The sequence below is a fragment of the Protopterus annectens genome, chromosome 9.part0, assembly GCF_019279795.1.
Source record: "Protopterus annectens isolate FY-2018-M chromosome 9.part0, PAN1.0, whole genome shotgun sequence".
Classification (NCBI taxonomy): Eukaryota; Metazoa; Chordata; order Ceratodontiformes; family Protopteridae; genus Protopterus; species Protopterus annectens.
The window spans coordinates 283,352,209-283,377,876 of NC_056743.1; the positions used below are offsets into that span (position 1 = coordinate 283,352,209).

Sequence of the window (25,668 nt, forward strand, 5' to 3'; positions counted from 1 at the left end):
TTCCTCGAAAGCAAAAGCATAATAATATATCACGACAAAGCTTTTCCTAGTACAAACTGGAAGTGCACTGCCACTTTATTTTCTATATTCAATATGCTGTTACACTGACCTTTCTTTTTCCTTGCTAAAAAATACAAGTTATGTGGTTCTTAGGGAGAACAGTGGAATAACTGAGCAGCAAAGGATAACAATCAGTTCACAACCAGGAATTAAAATGAGAAGTCATTAAGAAATAAACATTTTCAATAAATAGAAGCATTGTTCTGTGTTGCATCCATCCCTCTCATCTGTCCAGATTTTCACAAAATATCCAGGTTTTTGACTCATATTTTTGCTCTGTTCCTCATAAAATTTCAGGTTTTCTAGATTTTTGTGGCAAATCAGTGAGGGCTGAATTCACTAAATAATGACAAGCATTTGAGTTTCAAACTTCTTATTCTTCACAAAATGCATGGCAACACAAGACCTTTTATTCTAGCAACTTTCTAAGTTTATAAGAGCAATATTTAAAATGTGTCCCTATTTTTGGGGATTTGTCCCCCATTATGTTTAGCTTTGTCCAGATTTTTTGTGCTAAGAGGTTGAGAGGTATGGCTGTATTATGTTCCGATTTCTATTAGAATAACAATGTAAGAAAGCACATATTTATTTGACTTAAATCAATGCAACTTTGAAAACACAAATGTCATTAATGGAATGGACATGTCACATAAATTCAGTACAAAAAATATATCAGCTCTGCAGTAGATAGCATTTAAAGCAAATGCATTACAATATCCTTTAAAGGCCAAGAACATATTATATTGCTATGATTATGCTGTTTTATGCACATTTAACAGTATGTGCTTATCACAATACAATACACTCACAAATCCACATACAAATTGTCATGCATAATACTAATGTATTCTCTACATTTTTTGTAATACAGCAGGCAGATTACCTGAATGCTCGGATTGTGGTTAGACCCTCTACAGTTTCAGAGAAATGTGACAGCAGTGGAAGCTGGGTACTGTCATCTAACTGCTGAAGATCCCTGCAGTGATATATGAGAATAAACATGAATGAACAACAGTACATTTCATCAGGTATTACACAGAATGCCAAAGTTAGAACTAATGGAATACACTTATGTCGCATTAATTATACGGAATTTAAACAATAGTAAGATGAACAGCAGCAAATACATGCAACAAACCTAAGTCTTTTTTTTAAATTTGAGAATTGTAGTCAAAGTAACGCAAATTAATTTCTATCACAATAAATTTCCCCCTGAAGCTCTCCTCACTTGCTTACTGACAAAAGCATAAAAAAAATAGAAAAATAAATTAGTTTTATTCAATGTGTAAATCAAACACAGCTCGGAAAAGAACCAAATAGAGTCTCTCGGAAACCAATAGTAATAGGATAACAAAAAAGCTTGCAGATCTGCTGCATTCAGTCTCTAGTATACATAAACCGAAAGACCGTTGTCCTTATTCCACAAAAGCTCTTTATTAAAAAACTTCTTATTAACTCGGTAGGTGAGCACATTCAATATTAAACAAACCAGTTGGTTCTCTCGTATTTAAACTTACAATCAATAAAATGTTCAGCAAACTGCTTTATAAAATAACATTTTAATTGGCTAAATGTGTTCGGGCCTGGAAGGTGATAGGCTTGATTAAGAAAAGTCTGTGATAGGTGGTGAGTGAGGGAATCCATCAATCTCTAAACGTGGTAGTTAAGCAAGATTGTGTCTAACAAGAATCTGGCTAGTTAAGTTAAGAAATTCTGTCTGTTAAGTGAAACCCTCAAATTCCAATTAAACTCCAATTAAATTCAATCAAGCTCCAATTAATCAAACTCCAACTAATCCGAAAGATTTTTATAAATATTGCCATTTGCTTTTAACTCATTAAATAAATGCTGCCCTGTGTCTGTAGTGTGCTTGGCTTAGGAGTCTAAGGCCATGCCCAGTGGCATATTTGATGAAACTGAAGCTAAATGTGGATAATAAAAATAAGTGCTGGGGATTTATTTAAAAGTAAATAAGAAACAGCTAGCTATGGAACCTGACTGGAAAACATACTATTAAATACCAAAAACAGATTATTAATCAAGTTGAGGTGAACCGTGGATGGTTGGGGTGAGGGTATGGTGGTCTTATGGGGCAGATCCAGAAAAACTCGATGCATCGTACTTGATTCAAGAATATAAATTCCTTGAAATTATTGTATTTTGGGATCAAGTTAAGGGTGGCTAAAATTATGTGTGATTAATTATAAAGTTAATGCTTGAAAAATTGGGGGGGGGGTTGTGCTTTGTAGCATGTGGAGTACTATAAGGGTTTACTGCAAAAATGGCTGCTTTGCAAGAAACTCGGATAGCTTAACGTAATGACCACAATAATTAATTATCTCAGAATTAAGCTTACGAAAAATATTAATAAAAGTGCTTCATAAATTACAGAAATAGCCAACAGGTTTGAGCTTGATAAAATGTTAGACAAACCGTTTTGTAAATTAAACAATGTAATTGGTCTGTGGGTCCCAGCTTGGAAGGAAATTGGCTACATTTGGAAATGTCTTGAGATAGGTGGAGGGAGTGGAAAACCACCAATCAATGATGGTAGCAATAAAACGAATGTACAAAAGGAAGCAGATCAAAGAGACTCACTGGTAGCAACTCCGGTTACAATAAAAGCCCGAAAACTGTTATTGTAACCGGAATTGCTACCAGTGAGTCTCTTTGATCTGCTTCCTTTTGTGTGTTCAGTAGTTGCTGGTTTTCCACAGTTTTTAATAAAACGAATGTGTCTAACTCATATCTGGCCAAAAATCCATATCACTTGGTTAATACCAGCACTTCTCCTTCTTAATATAATCATTTATTTATTAAACCTCCAATTATGTCTAATACATATGAAAACCTATTACCTTGTAAATTATCGTGACATCATACAGAAATTAAGGGAAACACAGAGCTTGACAAAAACTGAAGACTTGGTTTCAGGCAGATACGAGGTTGCTTGATTTTACAAATTAGCAGAAGCAGGTTAATAGTAATTACTATTAAAAATAGAGTGACATGTAAAAGGTTGGGAAGAAGGTGTGGGTCTGGGGCATATTGAGAACAAGATGGGTTGTATCCTCATGTTTAATGTAATACAGGAACTGAATTATGGGTGGCCAAAAACTTTTAAGGAAATAAATGCGACTTATCATGAAGTTATTTCTTGAAAATAATAATGAGTGTGGGGGGGGAGGTCGTTATGAGTAACATCTGCTTTACTAATAGTTATTAAAAACTGAGCACAATCAGTAAAAAGCAATGCACCTAGTTATCTTGTATTTATGAATAAAAACGATAAGATGTCAATAAGTTTAAATGTTAAGCAAACTGCTTTAACAATGTAAGCTAAATTCCAATAACTGGATAATGGGTTTGGGCTTGGGAAATAATAGACTTAAAATGGAAGTAGGAATGTTTGTGATAGGTGGTGAGAGTGGGGATCAAAAATTCACTGAAGGTAGCAGTTTAACAAAAGTGTGTACAACTCTGATCATGTTGAAATGCTAAGTTAGCTTGTCTTCTTCCTTATTAATTGAATCACCAACTGTTCCGGAGGCTTACTGTAAACAAAACATTTGTTTTTAACATCTTATTAAAAGATGCCCTTTTTGTGTAAAGTGTTATGGCATAGGAATTTTTAATGCCATGCCGACTATGAACCTAATGATCCATGAGGCTCAAAATAAAATCCAGGATATAAAAGTAAATAAAATAAAATATATCAAAAAGCATGAATTGTTGTGGGTATATGCTTCCGAGTTAGAACATGGCAGTAATGGGATGATTTCAATAAAACCTAAATTAATATTAAATTGAAGCACCAAAGGCTGGGACAAGGGTGTGGGTTTTGTGGGAACTATCGGGAAACTGAAAAGGTTATATTCCCTTAGAATCAAAATTGAAAAAAACTACACTTCCATTAAACTTATTATAATCTGGGATTGGAAATAAGGGTAGCCAAAATTACTTGATTTAACCTTTAACTAATCTCTAAAATTTAGAGCCTATCAAACAGGACTTCAGGGCCTGGAACAACACAACAATATGATAAGGTTATTAGTTTATAACTGTAGATTGCTTAATAATGATGCATATGCTTAATAGTGATGCATGAGTTACTTTGACAAGGTGAATCATATCAATTTCATTAGTATTCACCAAGCTCCACACAACTGTTTTATACTGGTCTTCCCATTTTCATTCTCCCCATTTCCTTTTTCCATAGCCACACTCCCCCCACAGCTAGGCTTAATTCCACATATTTGCATCTCCTTCACTGCTTCTGCTTATTAGCAAAATAGCTCTGGCCCTTTTTTTAAGACCCAGACTTATTAGCTGAACTTTAACCACATTTTAACACGACCATTTTTTAGCAACTTATTTAGGAATTAAAACAGATAGGTCTTCAGAGAAAAGAAAACTGGTAAGGAAACGTTGCATATTATCTCATCAGTAGCTTAGACAGTTTATTCATCATAGAAGAAGCCAGCTTAACAGGCAAAGGTTTCCTGGTATTTTTTTTAAGTAGATAGGAAGGAGTGAGAAAGTTGGCAGCCCCACTTTGCCCAGGACACTTCTTTTTTGGTGCCATTAGACATTTTTCTTTTTTAACGGTCAGCCGAGATTCCAACAAAGCGAACGTTTCCTCATAAAGAGCTAATCCTCCCCGCTACAGGAATTAATTTCATAGCCATTTAATTGCAGTAATTTCAGCCACCCTTATTTCCAGTCCCAGATTATGAATAAGTTTAATGGAAGTGTAGTTTTTTAATCTTAATTCTAAAGGAATATAACCTTTTCAGTTTCCCAATCGCCCCACAAAACCCACACCCTTGTCTCCTTTTAATAAGATGTTAAAAACAAATGTTTTATTTACATTAAGCCTCCGGCATAGTTGGTGATTCAATTAATAAGGAGGAAGACAAGCTAACTTAGCATTTCAACCTGATCGGAGTTATACACACTTTTGTTAAACTACTACCTTCAGTGAAAGTTTGATCACCACTCTCACCACCTATCACAAACATTCTTTTTTCCATTTTAAGTCTATTATCTTCCAAGCCCAAACCCATTATCCAGTTATTGGAATTTAGTTTAATTAGTAAATTTACATTGTTAATGCAATTTGCTTAACATTTGAACTTTTTGACATCTTATCGTTTTTATTCATAAATATAAGATAACTAGGTGCATTGCTTTTTACTGACTGCGCTAAGGTTTTAATAACTATTAGCAAACCAGATGTTACTCGGAAACCCGCCACCCCCCACTCACTATTATTTTCAAAAAATAACTTCATAATTTGCATTTATTCCCTTAAAAGATTTTGGCCACCCATAATTCAGTTCCTATATTACATTAAACATGAAGATACAACCCATCTTGTTCCCGAATGGCCCAAGACCCACTCCATCTCCCCAACCTTTAACATGTCACTCTATTTTTAATAGTAATTACAGTTTTTCACTATTAACCCGCTCTTGCTAATTTGTAAAATCAAGCTGCCTCATATCTGCCTGAAACCAAGTCTTTAGTTTATGTCAAGCTCTGTGTTTCCCTTAGTTTCTATATGATGTCACAGTACTTTATAAGGTAATAGGTTTTGATATGCATTAGACATAATTGGAGGTTTTAATAAATAAATGATTATATTAAGAGGCACAAGTGCTGGCATTAACAAGGTGATATGGATTTTTGGCCGGGTTCATATTACGTTATCGAAACTTTAAAAGTTCGAATGCTATATGGTCAAACTCATATGTTCAAACTTTTAAAATTTCAAAAACGACAGAAAAAAAAAAAAAAAAAAAAACACCTAATGGTTGTAATCAGGGGGACAAGCCCCCTGCATCCCCCCTCTTTAAATATACCAACTCTGAGACCATACTACAGTGCAGTAAAGAGAAATCTTCCCTTTCCGCACTGAATGTAGATCTCCATTAACACGTTCAAACTTTTAAAAGTTCAAACATATGGGTTAGACCATATAGAATTCGAACTTTTAAAAGTTCTACGACATAATAGTGAACCTTTTTGGCCAGATACGAGTTAGACACATTCGTTTTATTGCTACTATCATTGATTGGTGGTTTCCCACTACTTCCATCTATCACAAGACATTTCCAATTGTAGCCAATTACCTTCCAAGCTTGGACCCATCAACCAGTTATATTGTTTAATTTATGAAGTGTTTTGCCTAACATTATATCAAGCTTGAACCTGTTGGCTATTTCAGTAATTTATGAAGCACTTTTATTAACATTTTCTCATAAGCTTAATTCAAAGATAATTAAATATTGTGGTCACTATGTTAATCTATCTGAGTTTCTCGCAAAGCAGCCATTTTTACAGTAGACCCTTATAGTACTCCATGTGCTACACAGCACAAAACCCCCACCCCGTTTTTTCAAGCTTTAACTTTATAATTAATCACACATACTTTTGGCAGCCCTTAATTCGATCCCAAATACAATAATTTTGAGGAATTTATATTCTTGAATCAAGTACGATGCATCAAGTTTTTCTGGATCTGCCCCATACCCTCGCCCCAACCATCCACGGCTCACTTCAACTTGATTAGTAATTTATTTTTAGCATTTATTAGCCAGTTTTCCAGCCAGGTTCCATAGTTAGCTGCTTCTTACTTACTTTTAAATAAATCCCCAGCACTTATCATTTTTATTATCCACATTTAGCTTCAGTTTCATCAAATGTCCCACTGGGTATGGCCCTAGACTCCTAAACCATGCCGACATAGGGCAGCTTTTATTTAGCGAGTTAAAAGCAAACAGCATTTTTTTACAAAAAGCTTTCGAATTAGTTTGATTAATTGGAGTTTAATTGAATTTAATTGGAGTTTAATTGGAATTTGAGGGTTTCACTTAACAGACACAATTTCTTGACTTAACTAGGCTGATTCTTGTTAGACACAATCTTGCTTAACCACCACCTTCAGAGATTGGTGGATTGTCACACTCACCATCTACCACAGACATTTCTTATTCAAGCCTATCATCTTCCAAGCCCAAACCCATTTAGGCAACTAAAATGCTATTTTATAAAGCAGCTTGCTGAACATTTTATTGATTGTAAGTTTAAATCTGCTAGAACCAACTGGTTTGTTTAATACTGAATGCGCTCACCTACTGAGTTACTAAGAAGTTTTTTAATAAAGAGCTTTTGTGGAATAAAGAGAATGGTCTTTTGATTTATGTATACTACAGACTGAATACAGCGGATCTGCAAGCTTTTTTATTTGTTATCCTATTACTGTTTACATTGGTTTCTGAGAGACTCTATTCGGTGCTTTTCTGAGTTGTGTTTGATTCACACATTGAATCACAGGTTCATAGGTGTGTACTAGGCTAATGCCCCTGGAGCCTTTACAAGCCTAGCCCATAGAATTACCCTGTCATCGTGCCACCCGACCTTAGATCCCAGTGCCTCTGTCAAGCAGAGTCACTGGAGTGATCCCCTAGATGAATATTCTATTTCTCATCCACTCATCAAGATTTCTCTTGAAGAGGGCCAGTGAGGCGCTCCGCTTGCCATGTATGGGAAGTCTATTCCATAGCAAGGGCAACCTCTGTGTTATGAAACTGGCCCTCCAGCTTGTTCTGTTGATTGTGGTAATGAGGCTTAGGTCTCTGGAGCATGTAGTGTGGAGGGATGGGGTTTCTTTAGATGTAGGATTTCAAACAGAGTTGGGTTAGACATGGCTTTGTAAAGTCAAGCAGAGATCTCCTCTAAGTAGGCGATATGAGACAGGGAATAGTTGGCGTTTTTTTGAGTCTGTCCATATAGGACAAGTATTTAAGGCTTAGGATCCTCTTTGTGAGGTTCTTTTGTTGCCTATCCAGTTGTTGCAGGTGTCTAGTGAGGTACATGCCAAATGGAGCATTGTACTCGATGACTGGCCCAATGAAGGAAGAGTAGAGGAGACAATGACCTCTTTCTTACTGGATGCAAAACCCTTAGTAATGAGATGTGCCACATAGAAGGACTTTCTGACCACAGTGGTAATATGGTGGTCAAAAGAGAGGCTGCTGTCAACCTGTGTTCCCAGATCTTTTATAATGCCTTCTGTGTTCAGTGGACTACCATTGATGTGGTAATTCATGGGAACCAGGTTTTTCCCAAAGGGGATGATGACACATTTTTTGGCATTGAGCTTAAGGCCATGGTTCTGACACCAGTCATTGGTCTCAGTGAGGCCTTTCTGTAGGATGTCAACATCACTTGGGGAGTTAATTATGGCACCCAACTTGCAATCATCTGCAAAATTTGTCAGCCAGAGTCCCTTCGTGTTGGCCTGGACTTCAGAGAAGTAGATACCAAACAGGAGAGGATCCAGGACCGAACCCTGTGGGACTCCACTCATGACTAGTCTGCAGTCTAACTTGAATCAGTTACCTTCACACTGTGGGTTCTATATGTGAGCCAGTTTGCAACCCACCTAGTGATATAGGGGTTGATGCCTAGCTTAGTGAGTTTTTCTATGATTCCTGAGTGGGGAATTGTATCAAAGGCCTGGGCCAAATCAAGGTAGGCTGTATAAACCACCTTGCCTTCATCCACAGCTCAAAGAAGTCAACCAGGTTGAGCAGGCATGATCTACCCTTCATAAAACCAAACTGTGCGGGATCCAAAGTTTGGAGATTTCCCTATATCCTTGTTTATTAGGTCCATAATGAAGCGTTCCATAGCTTTGCATATCAGACTCATCAGGCTAATGGGACGATAGTTCCCAGGGTCTGTAGTTGCTCCTCCTTTGTGGAGAGGGATGACTGCAACAGTGCACCATTCAGTAGGGGCCAAGCCTGAGGTGAGGCTGTGATTGAATAGGGCACATATGTGAGGTGCCAGTTCACTCTGTAGTTCATGTAGAACACAGCCAGGGATATTGTCAGTTTCCATAGAAGCTGTATTCGTGGCCTTGGACAATGCTGTTTTAACCTGTGCAGCAGTAATACTGAGTGCCTGGCAATCTACTGGTATTGTGATTGGTCCTTTGGTGGGGGAGACAGGGGTAAAGCTGGCACTGAATCTGTCGGCCAGTATATCTGTTGGCTCGGTATAGGAGATGCCATTGTGCAATAGCTCCGAGCAAATCTGGGCATTGCCGTGGAGATTCTTTACATAACTATAGAAGGCCTTGTAGCTGTCTTTACTATCTGCTGCAATTCTGTTTTCATGGCTAGCTTTAGAGAATTTGATGAGGGATCTCAACTTTTTGTTGAGGCCGATAAGGGAATTTTTCCAGTCTTGGGACTTCACCTTATTCCACATCAGTTTCCTTCTTCTGTTGTAGAGTTTGTTTATGGCAGGGGACCACCAGATTGGCTTCCTTTTTTTGGAGAATGTCTTGGTTTTATTGGGCATGACGAGAGCCATGCATTTGTGTATGTGTTCGTACAGGTCATTAGTGTATGACTCGGTGGTCATGCAGCTGTTCTCCAATTGCATGGGTGCCATGAAGTTAGCCACTTCTGTTTTTAGGAGCTCAAGGTTAGCTTTGGAGAAGTTTTTCATGGTGGCTATCTCTGCTGGGATGGGGGATGTGGATTTTCAAGGTGATTAGTTTGTGGTTGGATCTAACCAGGGAGGAGTTGACCATTGGTATAGAGCAACGGTCGCCCATGTTATTAATGACCAGGTCAAGGATCTTGCTACCTCTGGGGTTAAGAACTAGCTGGCCCAGGGCATTGGAATTAATGAATTCCAGGAAACGTTGGGCAAGTGAATTGGTACATGAGTAGTTTTCCCAGTTAATGGAGGGGTAGTTTGAAGTCACCAAGCATGAGAGTGTTAGGTTGGACCCTGATATTCTCCAGGGTGCTTAGGAATGTGGAGTGTGAGTTTTGGGACACGGTTGGGGACCTATAGCAGGCTACGACCTGAATCGTTGTCTTACCCAATGTTAGACACACCTGAAGTATCTCTGATGTGTTATGTTGGTCTACCAATCTGGAGGTGTGAGCTTCCTTTATGAATATGAAAACACCACCGCCTTTGGAGCTTCGCTCCAAGTTAATTTGAGAATTAGTAAGAGCTTTGGTGGAATAAGGACAATGGTCTTTCTATTTATGTATACTGCAGACTGAATACAGTGGATCTGCAAGCTTTTTTATTTGTTATCCTATTACTATTTCATTGGTTTCTGAGAGACTCTGTTTGGTGCTTTTCCAAGTTGTGTTTGATTCACAGATTGAATCAAACTAATTTAGTTTTTAACTTGAGAATTAGTATAAAGCATACATTTAATGCATGGACTGCATCTGGATGGGAAGAGTACAGACTCTATGACTCAGGACAAGTGTGAAGTTTAATCATTTTGGCAGGATTAAGTTGAACTACCAATTAATTTTTGAAATCTACTGCAGTGATCTGCTGTAGTCAGGGACACAAGACAACTGCATAACACATTATGCTTAGTGTGTGTGTGTGTGTGTGTGTGTGTGTGTGTGTGTGTGTGTGTGTGTGTGTGTGTGTGTGTGTGTGTGTGTGTGAATGATGCTTCTGTAAATTATCCATGTTTGGAAAGACAGCAGTATGAATGATGCATATTACTGTATAGTAATACCATAAGTCCTTTTAAGAATTATGAAGTTTTAATGTTGCCACTGTTTTAATTGTAGCTGGATTTCAAGTAATTGTAGCCAGATTCCAAGTCTTTACATACATTGTAAAACAGTTTTATGCTGTCACTTACATTGTCACAAATTTAGTGTGAATACCATACATTGCAAAGACAAGCTTTTACTTCTTTTCATTCTGTGAGCTTGCATGTTTAATTCTGTCTTCCACTAATAAAAAAGCTTTCCTCTTCACAATAATTTGAATACAATAAGTATTCGGTATGCAGCAGGATGTCTCTTTAGAAGGCAGCTCTGATTCCGTGATATCTTCTGTAGCTCTACAGGAGTTCTACGCATAATACAGATGTTTATTTTGGATGCAACATTTAGGTCAAACTCACATGAGAGAACATGTTTTTCATACATGGTACAAGAAAGCAATTAGCCTAGGTCAGGCAAGGACAACTAAGGTTGTGAACTGAATGTCTTGAGTAATAAAAATGCAGAAACTACCCACTACATGTTATTCTAAAGATAAATGTAAAGAAAGTGAAAAAAATCAAGGCAACTATAAACTAGTTCCCAACCATACCACTCAACCTGTTATAGCAAGAAATCTGGACAAAGCAATAAATAATGGGGGGGACAAAGGCCCAACAATAGATACACTTTTTAAATATTGCTCTTACAAACTTAAAAAGTAGATAGAACAACAGGTTTTGCATTCGTATGAATTTTCTGCAGGGTATGAAGTCTGAAACTCAAATTACATTAATTATTTTCTGACTTCAGCCCTCAGTGATTTGCCAGAAAACCACAATTTCATGAGAAAGGAACCAGAAATATGAGGCAAAATCTGGACATTCTGCAAAAATCTGTACAGTTGAGAGGTATGTTCCCAACTGATTTAATGGATATATTCAAATAAATGAATGCCACAGCTTTAACTTACACAAAAGGCAGCTACAAATATTAAGACTTTGTACTGATAACAGCCACTGGGGATGCACAAGCCAGTGCATTTCTTTGTGCCGGTCCTAAGCCCGGATAAATGGGGAGGGTTGCGTCAGGAAGGGCATCTGGCGTAAAACTTCGCCAAATCATTTCATGCAGTCACCAGTAAATATTTCCATACCGGATCGGTCGAGGCCCGGGTTAACAACGACCGCCACCAGTACTGTTAGCCAACAGGGTGCTGGTGGAAATTGGGCTACTGTTGGCTGAAGGAGGAGAAGAGGCGGAAGGCATAGCTGAAGGCAGGAAGAGAGGAGAAAGGCTAGGACTGTGGTAGTGAGGGTCGGAACTTTGAATGTTGGCAGTATGACTGGTATAGGGAGAGAGCTAGCTGATATGATGGACAGAAGGAAGGTTGGTATATTGTGTGTGCAAGAGACCAGATGGAAGGGGAGTAAGGCTAGGTGTATCGGAGGTGGGTTCAAATTGTTTTATCATGGTGTGGATGGGAGGAGAAATGGAGTAGGAGTTATTCTAAAGGAACAGTATGCTAAGAGTGTTTTGGAGGTGAAAAGAGTGTCGGATACAGTGATGTTTATGAAGCTAGAAATTGATGGTGTAATGATGAATGTTGTTAGTGCATATGCTCCACAAGTTGGGTGTGCAATGGATGAGAAAGAAAAATTTTGGAGTGAATTGGACGAACTGGTGATGACTGTACCCAAGGGTGAGAGAGTGGTGATTGGAGCAGATTTCAATGGGCATGTTGGTGAAGGGAACAGAGGGGATGAAGAAGTGATGGGTAGGTATGGTGTTAAACAAAGGAATGCAGAAGGTCAGATGGTAGTGGATTTTGCGAAAAGGATGGACATGGCTGTGATGAATACATATTTTAACAAGAGGGAGGAGCATAGGGTGATATACAAGAGTGGAGGAAGATGCACACAGGTGGATTATATCTTATGTAGGAGGGCCAGTCTAAAGGAGACTGGAGACTGTAAAGTGGTGACCGGAGAAAGTGTAGTTAGGCAGCATAGGATGGTGGTTTGTAGGATGACGGTGATCAAGAAGAGGAGGAAGAGTGTGAGGGCAGCAGCAAGGATCAAATGGTGGAAATTGAAAAAGGGTAATTGTGAGGTGGAGTTCAGGGATGAGTTAAGACAGGCACTGGGTGGCAGTGAAGAGTTACCAAATAGCTGGGTAACTACAGCAGAGCTAGTAAGGGAGATGGCTTGAAAGGTGCTTGGTATCACATCGGGACAGAGGAAGGACGACAAGGAGACATGGTGGTGGAATGAAGAAGTACAGGAGAGTATACAGGCAAAGAGGTTGGCAAAGAAGAAGTGGGATTGTCAGAGAGATGAAGAAAGTAGACAGAAGTATAAGGAGATGAGGTGCATGGCAAAGAGAGAGGTGGTGAAGGCTAAGGATAAGGCATACGAAGAGTTGTATGAAAGGTTGGACACTAAGGAGGAAGAAAAGGACCTGTACCGATTAGCTAGACAGAGGGACCGAGTTAGGAAAGATGTGCAGCAGGTAAAGGTGATAAAGGATAATGAAGGAAACATACTCACAAGCGGGGAGAGTGTGTTGAGGAGATGGAAAGAGTACTTTGAGGGGTTGATGAATGAAGAGAATGAGAGGCAGAGAAGGTCGGATGATGTAGGGATAGTGAATCATAAAGTTCAATGGATTAGCAAGGAGGAAGTAAGGATAGCTATGAAGAGAATGAAGAATGGAAAGGCTGTTGGCCCAGATGACATACCTGTGGAAGCATGGAGGGGTTTAGGTGAAATGGCAGTGGAGTTTTTAACCAGATTGTTTAATGAAATCTTAGAAACTGAGAGGATGCCTGAGGAATGGAGAAGAAGTGTTTTGGTACTAATTTTTAAGAATAAGGGTGATGTGCAGAGCTGTAGTAACTACAGAGTGATTAAATTGATCAGTCACAGCATGAACTTATGAACTTATGGGAAAGAGTAGTGGAATCTAGGTTAAGAAGGGACATGATGATTAGTGATCAGCAGTATGGTTTCATGCCGGGAAAGAGCACTACAGATGCGATGTTTGCTCTGAGAGTGTTGATGGAGAAGTACAGAGAATGTCAGAAGGAGTTGCATTGTGTTTTTGTAGACTTAGAGAAAGCATATGACAGGATGCCTAGAGAGGAGTTGTGGTATTGTATGAGGAAGTCGGGCATGTCAGAGAAGTATGTAAGAGTGGTACAGGATATGTACGAGGGTAGTGTGACAGCGGTGAGGTCTGCGGTGGGAGTGACGGATGCGTTTAAGGTGGAGGTGGGGTTACATCAAGGATCAGCTCTGAGCCCTTTCTTATTTGCAATGGTGATGGACAGGTTGACAGACGAGATCAGACAGGAGTCCCCGTGGACTATGATGTTTGCAGATGACATTGTGATCTGTAGTGAGAGTAGGGAACAGGTGGAGGAGACCCTAGAGAGATGGAGATATGCTCTAGAGAGGAGAGGAAAGAAGATCAGCAGCACTAAGACAGAATATATGTGTGTGAATAAGAGAGAGGATAGAGGAATGGTGAGGATGCAAGGAGTAGAGGTGGTGAAGGTGGATGAGTTTAAATACTTGGGGTCAATAGTTCAGAGTAACGGCGAGTGTGGAAGAGAGGTGAAGAAGAGAGTACAGGCAGGATGGAGTGGGTGGAGAAGAGTGTCAGCAGTGATTTGTGACAGATGAGTACCTGTAAGAGTGAAAGGGAAGGTCTTCAAGAGGGTAGTGAGACCAGCTATGTTATATGGGTTGGAGACAGTGGCATTGGCAAAAAGACAGGAGTTTGAGCTGGATGTGGCAGAGTTAAAGATGTTAAGATTTGCACTGGGTGTGACGAGGTTGGACAGGATTAGAAATAAGTATATTAGAGGGTCAGCCCAGGTTGGAAGGTTTGGAGACAAAGCCAGAGAGGCAAGATTACACTGGTTTGGACATGTGCTGAGGAGGGATGCTGAGTATATTGGGAAAAAGATGCTAAGGATGAAGCTACCAGGTAACAGGAAAAGAGGAAGGCCTAAGATAAGGTTTATGGATACAGTAAGACAGGACATGCAGGTGGTTGGTGTGACACAGCAAGATGCAGTGGACAGGAAGAAATGGAAAGAGGTGATCCACTGTGGCACCCCCTAACGGGAACAGCTGAAAGAAGATGATGATGACTGATATCATGAGCTTATTACAAAATATTAATTTCAGTCAATGCTATGTACATTGTAAGCACAGTTACACTGATAAAGGCCTGGTGCAGCAGGTTACGTTCCACCTTTTACAGGTTCTCCATTAATGCAAATAATGCCTGAGATGAGCCAATAGCTGGCAATGCATAACTCTGTCTTCCAAGACACTGGTACTATTGTTATATTTCTGTCAAACTAGATGAATGTATGTATATGGTGGAAGTACTGAATATAGATCTGCACCTCTCTGATATACAAATAAAATGTTCCTCTTTGATAACTCCTATGTATGCTACATATAAGTACATTTATCCAGGCATGACTGCAGACATTTTTTTCTGTTAAGTAATCATTTTAGTTGCTCAAGACATTAAAAGCAAGTCCACAGAAGGCAGTAAATATTACAGCATAATTTCAGTCATCTTACTAAATTTAACACATAAACACTGTGTTTTTATTAGCAGGCTTGTTTGCTCAATTCACCTATTATAACAGTGCATTGCTTTCCAAAGGATTAGTCACCATAAAGGTCTAGTTTGGTGCTTTATCAAATGTATTTTGGTAGTGACATGACTGCTTGAAATTAAAGTTATGTACTCACCATAACTATGCATCTGTGTTGTCCATTCTCATTCTTCCTCAACATATGGGTACCAGATCTGTCCTCAGATCTGACTTGGCCTCATCCACTAGATTTTGGATCCAACTCCCCAGCTCTTCCCTCTACCCATAATTTCACAGTACCTCAGATCACATTTGCTGCTTTATAGGTCCTAAGATAAAACAGAAGGAAGGAAAGAACAATGAAGCTGGGGCTCAAACCTGGAAGAAAAGGTCACACAGTATCAAAAAGGTTGCTCCAGAAGAAGAAAAAAAGTGGGAAGGAGGGTGGGGTGTTGAGGAAGAATGAAAATGGACAATGCAGATGCATAGTTATGGGGAGTACACAACATTAATATCTGATGTTGTCCTTGCGTTCTTCTTCAATGTGTGAGACAGAGTTCTCAGCTATGAAAATCTTGGGTGGCCCTCATGGAAAGGTATTTCAGAGAGCAGCTGTGCTTCTAGAGGTCAAATGCAATTTGTAATGGCAATAGGTATGAGTGTTGGACCAAGTAGCTGCTGTACAAATGTTGTCAGTGGAAGTTCTAGACCAGGATGAAGAAGAAGTTGCTATGGATCTAGCAGAATGAGCTTTAGGAGGCTTTGATAGAGAGAGGCCTTGTTGAGTATATACAAAACAAATGCAATCCATAATCCATTTGGCCAGGGTAACTTTAGAAACTGGTGATCCCAGTCTGTACATTGAGAAAGAAACAAACAGTTGTTCCAATTTCCTGAAATCTTTTGTTCTGTGCAGATAAAAAAGCAGTTGTCTATGTATATCTAAAAGATGCAGTATATACTGTCCATTATTTGAAAAATTAGGGAAGAAGATAGGCAAATGAATTGTTTGATTGATATTCAATTCAAATGTCACTTCTGGTAAGAAGGATGGATTGGTTCGTAAATTAATCTGTCTTTGTGAAAAACAATGTAAGGGGATTTGGAACACAGAGCTTGGAGTTCAGAAATTCATCTTACAGATATAATGCTGTTTTTCAAGACAAAAATTTAAAATCAGATTTTTCTGATGCTTCAAAATATTGTTGGGTCAATCTCATAAAATACAACTGTAAGATCCCAAGGAGATGACGGATCATTCACTGGGGGTCTAAGTAAAAAGGTACCTTTTAAATATGCCTTTTAGAAATGCCTTGAATAATTTGGAAGAAGCTAGACAGGAAGTTTTTTCTCTTGAGTATAAATCAGATATAGAAGTTAAAAGTACTTTGACTGTAGATAAAACAAGCAACTTCCTGAAAAATATATACTAAAAATTCCAAAACTAAAGGTATAGGGGCAATGAAAGGGCCAATTTCCTTCAGGAGAGCCCATATATTGTCTATTTACTCCTGTAGATCTTCCTTGTAGAATCTTCCTGGGAAGATAGAGGTATTTGTCTGACTGATGAGGAAAGCCTGGGGCTGTCTAGCTATCAATGGAATTGGAGAAACTATGCAGTTAGTTTGAGGCCTGGAATGCTGGTATCCTTCATCCTGGAAAGATGCGAGAGAAGGTCTGGACTCAGGTCCAGTGTCCGTAGAAGATATCAAAGATGAGACCAAAGGAAGGGGAACCACACTTCGCGAGGCCAAAAGGGGGCAATGATGATAAGTGAGCTCTTCAACCGAAGTACTTTCTGAAGGAATTTATGAATCAGAAGGATAAGCATAAAGAAGAATGGAGGGCCAGACATAGACTAGAGAATCTCTCAGTGACTCCTCTTGAGGGGGTATTAGGGCAAAGAACTTGTTGCATTTGTTGTTGGGAGATGCAAAGGGATTATAGCAAGGTTGGCCCCAATGACGGAAAATCTTCTTTGCCACTGACTGATTGATAGACCACTCGTGAGGCATCAAAATAGACCTGCTGAGTTTGTCTGCTAGTATGCTAGACTTCCCCGGTAGGTGCACTGCCACAACAAAGCAGTTAGAAGAGATTGCCCACGGCCAAACTGTCATTGCTTTTCAACAAAGAGGGTAAGACTGGTGCCCTCTGTTTGTTGATATACCAGACCACAGACATGTTGTTGGTTTGTATTGCAATAGTCCATAGAAGGAGAACATCTTGAAAGGCCTGCAACCTAGTAGGAGTGCTCTCATCTCTAGAACACTGATATCCAAATTGTTCTCTTGGGGGCACCATGTGCCTTGGACCATCCATCCCAAGAAATGCCTCCCCTACTTCAATTTTGAGGCATACCTGGTTACTGTGGCTATGGCCTAGGTAAGCTTTGTCCAAATGAATCTATGAATGAAGTTGATCCTTACATACTCAAGTGAGTTTGACTGGAAAGAACAAAGGATGCAGAATAGACCACTGAATAGCTACAGTCCATTGGAGAACACACATATAGAAAAGGGCCATAGCAACTGATGTTATGGTGGCTGCATCAAACTAGAGTCTAAAGGACAAGTCTGGCTGGAGGAGTAAGGTGCACAAGAATTTGCTGTACCTGAGTCATGATTGTGCCTATGTGATGTGTAGGAAAGGAGGCTGTCTGACTTACTGAGTTCAGCTGGGCCCCTGTGAACTCCAGGCTCTGTAAAGGTTGTAGATGAGATTTTGAGGTGTTGACTGAACTGTTTAGTCTTTGATAAAGTTGAAGCAAATAGTTCCTGGACTGTTCTAAGAGATACCTGGCTGGGGCAGTCAGGATCCAGTCGGCTAGATGGAGAAAGACTAAGAATCCCAGCAGTCTCAGGTGAGCTGCTACCACTGCCATACACTTGGCAAACACCCTGGGGGCAGTGGTGAGACCAAAGAGCAGGGCTCTGAACTGACAGCAACCGGTTCCCTAGCCAAAAGTGCAGAAATCTTTGGAACCATCTATTCATCTTGATGTGATGGAACACATCTTGAAGACTGACTGAGCAAATCCAATTGTGCTTGCATAAAAAGGACAGAATGGACTGGACCATAACCATTCATAACTTTGACTTCTTCACAAATTGGTTCAGGTTGCTTGGATTCAAAATTGGTCTCAAGTCCCCTGTCATTTTTGGCACTAAAAACATCTTAAGTGAGTCCTGAATCCTCTTTGGTCTGGTGGGTCATCTTGGATGACTCTTTGTCTAGCACCTTTTGAATCTCCTGATCTGCACCTTCTTTCTGACTGGGTTGGATGTCTTGAAGCTTTCTTTGCTTGGGAAATTTGGAAAAATGGTATGAAATAACCTCTGGATATTATTTTTAGCAGGTCCCAACTCTGCCCGGATCCATATCTTGAGGAAGGATTCGGACCCAAGCTGTCCAATGCCAAGGCTCCGAGGGGCAAAAATGGCTTCCAGAACAATAGAGTGGATCTTAACCCCATGGATCCAGTGCTGACACTTTGGCTCTGAGACTCTTCCTGATCCAAGGAAACTGGAGCAGAACTAGTCAAGGAGGCTGTCAGAGTTGAAGACCTAGTCATCTTTAGATCCAACACCGACACTCTCAGGGCTCCCGGATCCAGAGTATAGATCAGAGAAGGAGATATCACAACATGAGAAGTGAATGGGAGATTCACAGATCTGATGGGAGACAGACAGGAATAACCCCCATCTGAATCTGACCTCTGAGGAACTTTCTCATCATCCTATCCACATTGGCTTCTCCAAACATCTGGAGGATCTAATGGATGAGCTGGTCGATTATTGTCTAGACTCTCTCCTCAGTGTCCCATGAAGAAAGGAGAGATCAGTTGTGAACCTGGGTGAGCAGGTTTGAGGAGAATTTGATGGAATCACAATCGGATCTGAGGTCATTGGATCCAAGTGTTTTTTCTTAGGATTTGATAAAGTCAGATCTGATGTTTTCCAGAATTTTTTGTGATGGCAGCTCAGATAACAACAGAACCAAAGGAGCAGCCTTCAGAGAGTGGGTGGGGGATCTCTTGTGAGATTCCATGGGCTCTGATGGTGATTTTACAGATTTGACTGGGAGATGAGCTCTGAGTAAGTAGAGGAAGAAGGAGGAAGAAGCAAACCCTTAAGAACCAATTCATTGCACCTGTCACTCAGAGCTCTTGAATTAAATGCGGCACAAATGGAGCAGTTAGTGTTAAGGTGTGCTGCTTCAAAGCAGTAAATGCACTCCTTGCAGCCATCAGAACTGGGAATCTTATGCCCACAGGAAGTGCACTTTTAAATCCAGTTGTTTGTTTCTGCCATATTAAAAACAGCAGAATTTAAAGAAAAAAAATGGTAGAGATAAAATGCAGGAGATTTTTTTTTAAGAAGGCTGTAAAGTGTAGAAAAGTTCAAAGTAGAAAGGTATAAGTACCAGCTATGGTACATAGAAGCTACCAACTGGTATGAAAAAGTCAGAAAATTAAAAAGTTATAAAGTTAAAAGGTGCAATTGGAGTAAAACTCACTTGTTGGAGGGAGACAATATGAGTATAGAGAAATAGTAAAGAAATAATCACTTATGAAAAAGGGTGAAACAATTATCCAATATAATGCTTAGAGAGGGATCAGCATCTGTGCAAGATGAAGGCAAATTAGATCTGATGTACTGTTGACTGACTGGGGCATTGTGGGTAGAGGAAAGAGCTTAAGAGTTGGATCCAAAGTCTAGTGCATGTGGCAGAGTCAGATCCGAGACCCATACATTGAGGAAGAATGGAAAGGCAATATCAGATTAGATATCTTCAAAATAAGGAAATATGGCGACCATTTCAGTAGATGGTTGCCTAGCTTATGCAAAAGAAGATGAGATATGCTAAATGAACATAATAAGAATTTTACTAAAATGTATTTATTGGCTACAAATAAAACAGAATGGATGAGCTTAACCAAATATAATAATAATTTTGTCTCTTCTCTTTAGTTTGTTGTTGTTGTTACTATTGTTGAAAGACATCAGGGCTTGTCTTACAATATCTACACTAAATGCCTGTAATCTTTGTATTCTTATTTGTTGATAATTACTGTAGACTACTGATGTATATTCTTTTTAAATTCTTGCTGAATCTTAGTGAAATTTAATACGCACTTTCTTTGTATTTCATGGGCTGACACTGAAATGTACCATTTCTTGTCAGTGCTCTACCCCCTGCTAGAAATTTTCTATCTAGCTAACTAAACAATGAATTGGTTAACTAACAAACAAACTAAAATATGTTCTCTCTGTCTTATGACCTTCTTTGAAGAGATCTATTCCTGACCCACAGAGCATTAAAGGACTCCTTAGCATATGAAACCATTTGCGCTCATTTCTTCTGGTTTCCAGAGCACAAATGGATGCTTGCCTTAAATAAAAATTAATATCTACCAATAATATCTTGAAACACAACAGCTTCATATTTCAAAGATTCCCTCACCTATGGAATAAATGTCTCCAGTCAGTTAAATTCAGCATATCAATCCATGTGGTTAAGATGGAACTGGGTGACTGCATGGGCACCACTAAGTTCCCACATGTGGTCTGGGGCATCAGACTTCTCAGTGGTCAGTAGGCCTTGAGCTTGTTTACCAAATCTGTGAATCTATGAATGGCAGGAATTTATTACAACCACTTAAATATCACACAACTCTTATGTAAACCTGGCATTTTTATATTTATAGTATAGTTCTTCAAAGAGAAATGCAGATGATTTGTATCATATTTTAACATTTTTGTATAAACAGAATGAACATAAAAGTTTAATATGCAGCAAAAATACATGATAAATTGTGTTTTTTAAAATATTTCTAAACTAAGCTGTGTCTGGTCATGTTCTACTCCTCTGGTGTCCCAACTTGCCCCTTTCTTTTGATGAAAATGACTTGAACCGTTCTTTAAGAGGATTATGCCTTTGTTTTTTAAATCTTCTAATGACAGGAACTAGGGGGCGGATAAAACAAAGTCATTCTCCATTTCCTTGCTACCACTTTCTTCACTGCTACTAGTGTGAGCAAGACTAACACTTTATTGTTGAAATTCTGTTTTTTTTAACTTAGCAAGTATTTTACCTCTTCTAATTCTGTACTTGTAACTTTCTTAGTAACTCCATTAACTCCTTTCTAAAATTTGTTGGATTTCCACATTGCTAAAAATGTATCCCCAGTCACCTGTACTCTTCAATACCTACATCAAGTTTTATTTAGTTCTATGAGCATCTTGTGTAAGTTAACCTATGTGTAGAAATACTTATGGAGGCATTTCCAAGCTAAAACTCTGAACTTTCAACACTTGCTGACTCTCGGTGGGATCAAACGTATCTCCTCCCATGAGCTGTCAGTGATAGTGGTTCCTAGTTTACCTTGCCAATATTGCTTGTTTTTATCATGACCTCTCCATTTATCATTGACTAGAGATTTTTTGCACTCTACTAACTAATTTTTTTGTGTTCATGTCTGCTAAACTTGCATCCAGTAGTATTTAACTAGATCTGGTAAAGTTACCCCTCTCACTTGTATTTCCCAGTCAATTCTAGCCAATATTTCATATATGCCCCTGTTTATCATACATTCCCCTGGTTGCAAGTATAAGTATCTACAAAGTTCAGTCCTGTCACATCTTCCCCTGCTCTTTTTAACTGCTCCCAAAAATAACATTTCCTTCTCATTTATCACCAATTAATTGTTATTTCCTTGCTATGTGCCCCTGATTGTCTAGCCAGCTCAATTGGCCAAACTATAAATTGCCATGTGCAATATTTAGGATGTCTAAAAATCACTTCTGTTTTCTCATAACGTTCTTTAAGTTGCTTATTCTCTTCCCCTTTTGTGTGGCATGTGTCCAAATATTAATTCTTTTATCTGGACCACCATTTATAGGATGATTTCTAGGATGATTTTGCAACACTTTTTTCCATTTCAATTCTTAATTTGTGTCCTGCAGCAGATTAACTGAAAATAGGTGCCTTCAAAGTGTTCCTCAGGATGAGGTATTAATTCTTGTCATCTTACTCCCAACTCCCCCATAAAACACACACAAACAAATATATTTAACCATAGTTTGCCTCTGCCTATCTCACATTTTTATCCCTGGGGACATTTGTGCATTGCATAATTTAAACAACACTATAAAACATTTTTCAAAGTCTGAATGCTTTGATGTTTGTTACAGGCCACAAGTTTCCGTTTATTAAGCTTATCACTAATTTTGTACTCTGTTTAAATCTAGTTTTCAATGAATGTATCATTTGCTTTTCTTATAAACAACATACCTAAATATTTAATTCTGTAATGTCCCCAAAGCTTAGGCAGTTCTGTACAAGGTCCCAGGCAGGGACATCATTTATAAAAAGAGTCTTCGTCTTGTCTACATTTATTCTATATTCGGATACAATGAAAAAAAAAAATTCAAGCAAATTGAATATGATGAGGGATATCAGGGTCTGTTAGATATAACAATATATCCTCTGCAAATAATGATATCTTATCCTCCTCCCAGCACCTCCACCACTGCTATGGCTTTAATCTGTTTTGTCTTATTTTCTGTGCAAGAGGTTCCAAACAGATTGCAATAATAGGGAAAAAGGGCATTCTTATATAGTCCTCCTTTGTATTTCAAATTCCACTGAATTCTTAGCATGTATCTTAAGGACCACGACAACTCCCTCATACACTGTTTCTAAATAATTTATAAGGACTATAGGAAAGCCCATTCTCTCTATTACTTCCCACAAATATCTCCTGTTGACCCTGTCAAAAGCTTTCTCTGCATCCAAGGACAATAGTACTAAGGGACAACTCTTCATAACTGCTTCCTGATGGATCATATGGGTTTTAAGGAGATTGTCAAATGTTTGCCTTCTTTTTATAAGACCACATCGATCTTCTCATAGTAAACTTGGGAGCAGATTACTCAACCTGGCAGCAATGAAAGATGAACACTTTATAGTCATGTTTAGACAGAGATTGCTCTATATGATTCTGGACTGCATGGATCCTTCCTTTCTTTCAAGATAACTGATATTGCTGATTTTTTTCCAAGATTTTGGGATATTTCTTGATGTCATGATTTTATTAAGCAATCGATACCACCCCAATAATAATAGAGATTTGTGCATCTTCCAGAGTTCCATCAGCAGAGCGTCCTGTCTTGTTTTTTTTTTTGTTGTTTTGCATTAATAGTTGCTCTTATATTCCCCAGAACTCTTGTAGGCTTTTTTTAACTCTTCAGCTATTACATACCTAATCTGGTAAGTCTAGTCCTTCCATGAATTCTGCTTCATTTCATTGTCCTTTATCCCATTGTGTACACCTATATAAAGTCTGGCTCTCTTGTAATTCTACAAGTTATTTCTTGTTTAATTTTAAAATGACTTATCTGTATCTTCTGTTGGCAAAACCTACATGCTGGGATATCTTTGTAATTTATGGGAGTCTGCAACATAATGCAGCTAAGTTGCTGACTGTGTCAATTTTACTGCTTTCTCCTGGTATGTTAGCCAGTTATCCTCTTATTCTTCCAGCTCCTTCTTCCTCAGTTAGAAATTCTTTGTCCTGTTGTAGTCTTTGTAACTTGCCTAACGTCATCTTCTTATGTTCTGTTTTGTTCTTCCACTCTTTTTCCTTTATTTGCTGCTTATGTTCTGTCTTGTTCTTCCATTCCTTTTCCTCTATTTGTTGCACAATTTGTTTTCAGTCATTCCTTGGTAATTTCCTATCTTTCTATTAGGTTTTGTTCCTTCACTCTAAAACCACACCACTGTGCCTTAATTACCTGCTCTATCTGTTTTGCCTTTAAAGGAATATTAGTCCATCTTGCTGGAAATCTCCAATGCCTGCTACATAGTCTGTGATTTGGGGGGTTTAATTCTACTATTACTGAAGTGTAATCTGATGACAGTAGCAGGTGGAACAGCAAACCCTCTAACAAGGTGGCTCTGTTCTTTCATTAAATAGAGTCTATCTAATTATGCCTGAGTCCCATATTGTCCAGATCTGTATGCATACATTTTATTTCCTTTTTATTCTCAATGTCCACTGTTGCATATAGTTTTGTGAGGCTCTGCACTACTGTCCCTTCCTGTGTTATTTTTTTCCATCTAGGTCACCTGTCTACATCATCTTCCTTGCACATCAAATTCCAGTCTCCAGCTATAATAACTGTTCCCTGTACATATTCTATTCTTTCTGTGATGATAGGAGGTTCTGCCAGCTATACTAGGAGAAGTAGGGCAGTGGATGTGTAACACATACCAGCATAGCTAGATGGAATTTTGTAAAGAATTATATGTCATTTGTATATCAAACTGATTTGCACAGATGCTTCTGTTGAAAAATGTAATTCTAAAGCTGCTTGTGTTAAAAAAATTACCAACAGTGTGCTCTGCTGGGCAGCAAAGAAATGTACATGCATTATTGTAACTGTTTAAATGGGGTCTATATCAGTTTAACAAAAAATCAGTTCAGCAAGCAGCATTTTCAGTCCACTTACATCGAACATGCCCTTCATCAAACTGTTCATGCTGAGATTGCTGAACAGTGAGGATCAGCAAATGTTCCCATTCCCCGCTGTAGTGCAGTCTCAGAGTTGGTATATATAATTACCAAGGGCGTGAGGGGCGCAACTCCCCATAAGAGTGGAATTCGATGAATGGCATTTCTGATGAAATGCCATTTGTTGAAATGTCACTTTGATGAAGTGACACAGACCCGTTTAAATGTATATATTGTAACAGAGGATGCTGGAAGACAACAGATTAATCTTAATCCACCTGACTTTCAGAAATAGTGAGAACATTAAATTACTGGGCCTAGGCACTAAAGATTTTATCTCACAGTTTTAAATGTAGCCAGAGACAAAAAAGTCTGTACTAGGAAGCTTCCTACATTGTCATTGGGGTGAACTAAATGCTACTCTGAAAGGGTAGAGGCTTGAAATTGTTTTATGACTTCTAGCAGCTGCAGCAGATCTTAGCAAGGCTCTCTGTGTATGTATTATTGACAGCTATGTGATGAATCCTGACAGCTTCTAGCAATAGGGGGTTGCATGGGAACCAGAAGTCAGATGACCAGATGTATGTGATGTCATTCGGTACAGAAATAAAGTTTTAATATTAGAGGAGACTGAAGTTTCAGGGGCAGTCTATTTCTTGGAACCTGACATAGAGGGATCCCGCACCTACTTCATCTTGCCTTGCTCTACTAAGTGAATCAGGGAATAGTAACTCTTTAGATTAGTCAGAAAAATATCGTGAGATTAGTTAAGTACTCTTTTCCTGTATCTGTGTGAATCCATTCATCTGTGTTATTATAATATTTCCTGTGGTTGAACCTCTGGTGTTTACTGTAAATAGATATTTAGTATGTTCATGTTCTTTTATTATTTATTAATAAATATATTTAAACTTCTCATT

At 38.7% G+C, this 25,668-nt stretch overlaps 1 protein-coding gene across 6 annotated transcripts in view; it reads right to left on the reverse strand.

Moving 5' to 3' along the window:
- ABCC8 (ATP binding cassette subfamily C member 8) overlaps positions 1-25,668 on the reverse strand; it is a 2,552,355-nt gene that overhangs the window by 466,986 nt on the left and 2,059,701 nt on the right. For all 6 annotated transcript variants that reach the window (XM_044082872.1, XM_044082868.1, XM_044082869.1 and 3 more), the window contains one exon: positions 944-1,036. In XM_044082872.1, coding sequence (XP_043938807.1) covers positions 944-1,036 — 93 coding nt within the window. The remainder of the gene's footprint in view (positions 1-943; positions 1,037-25,668) is intronic.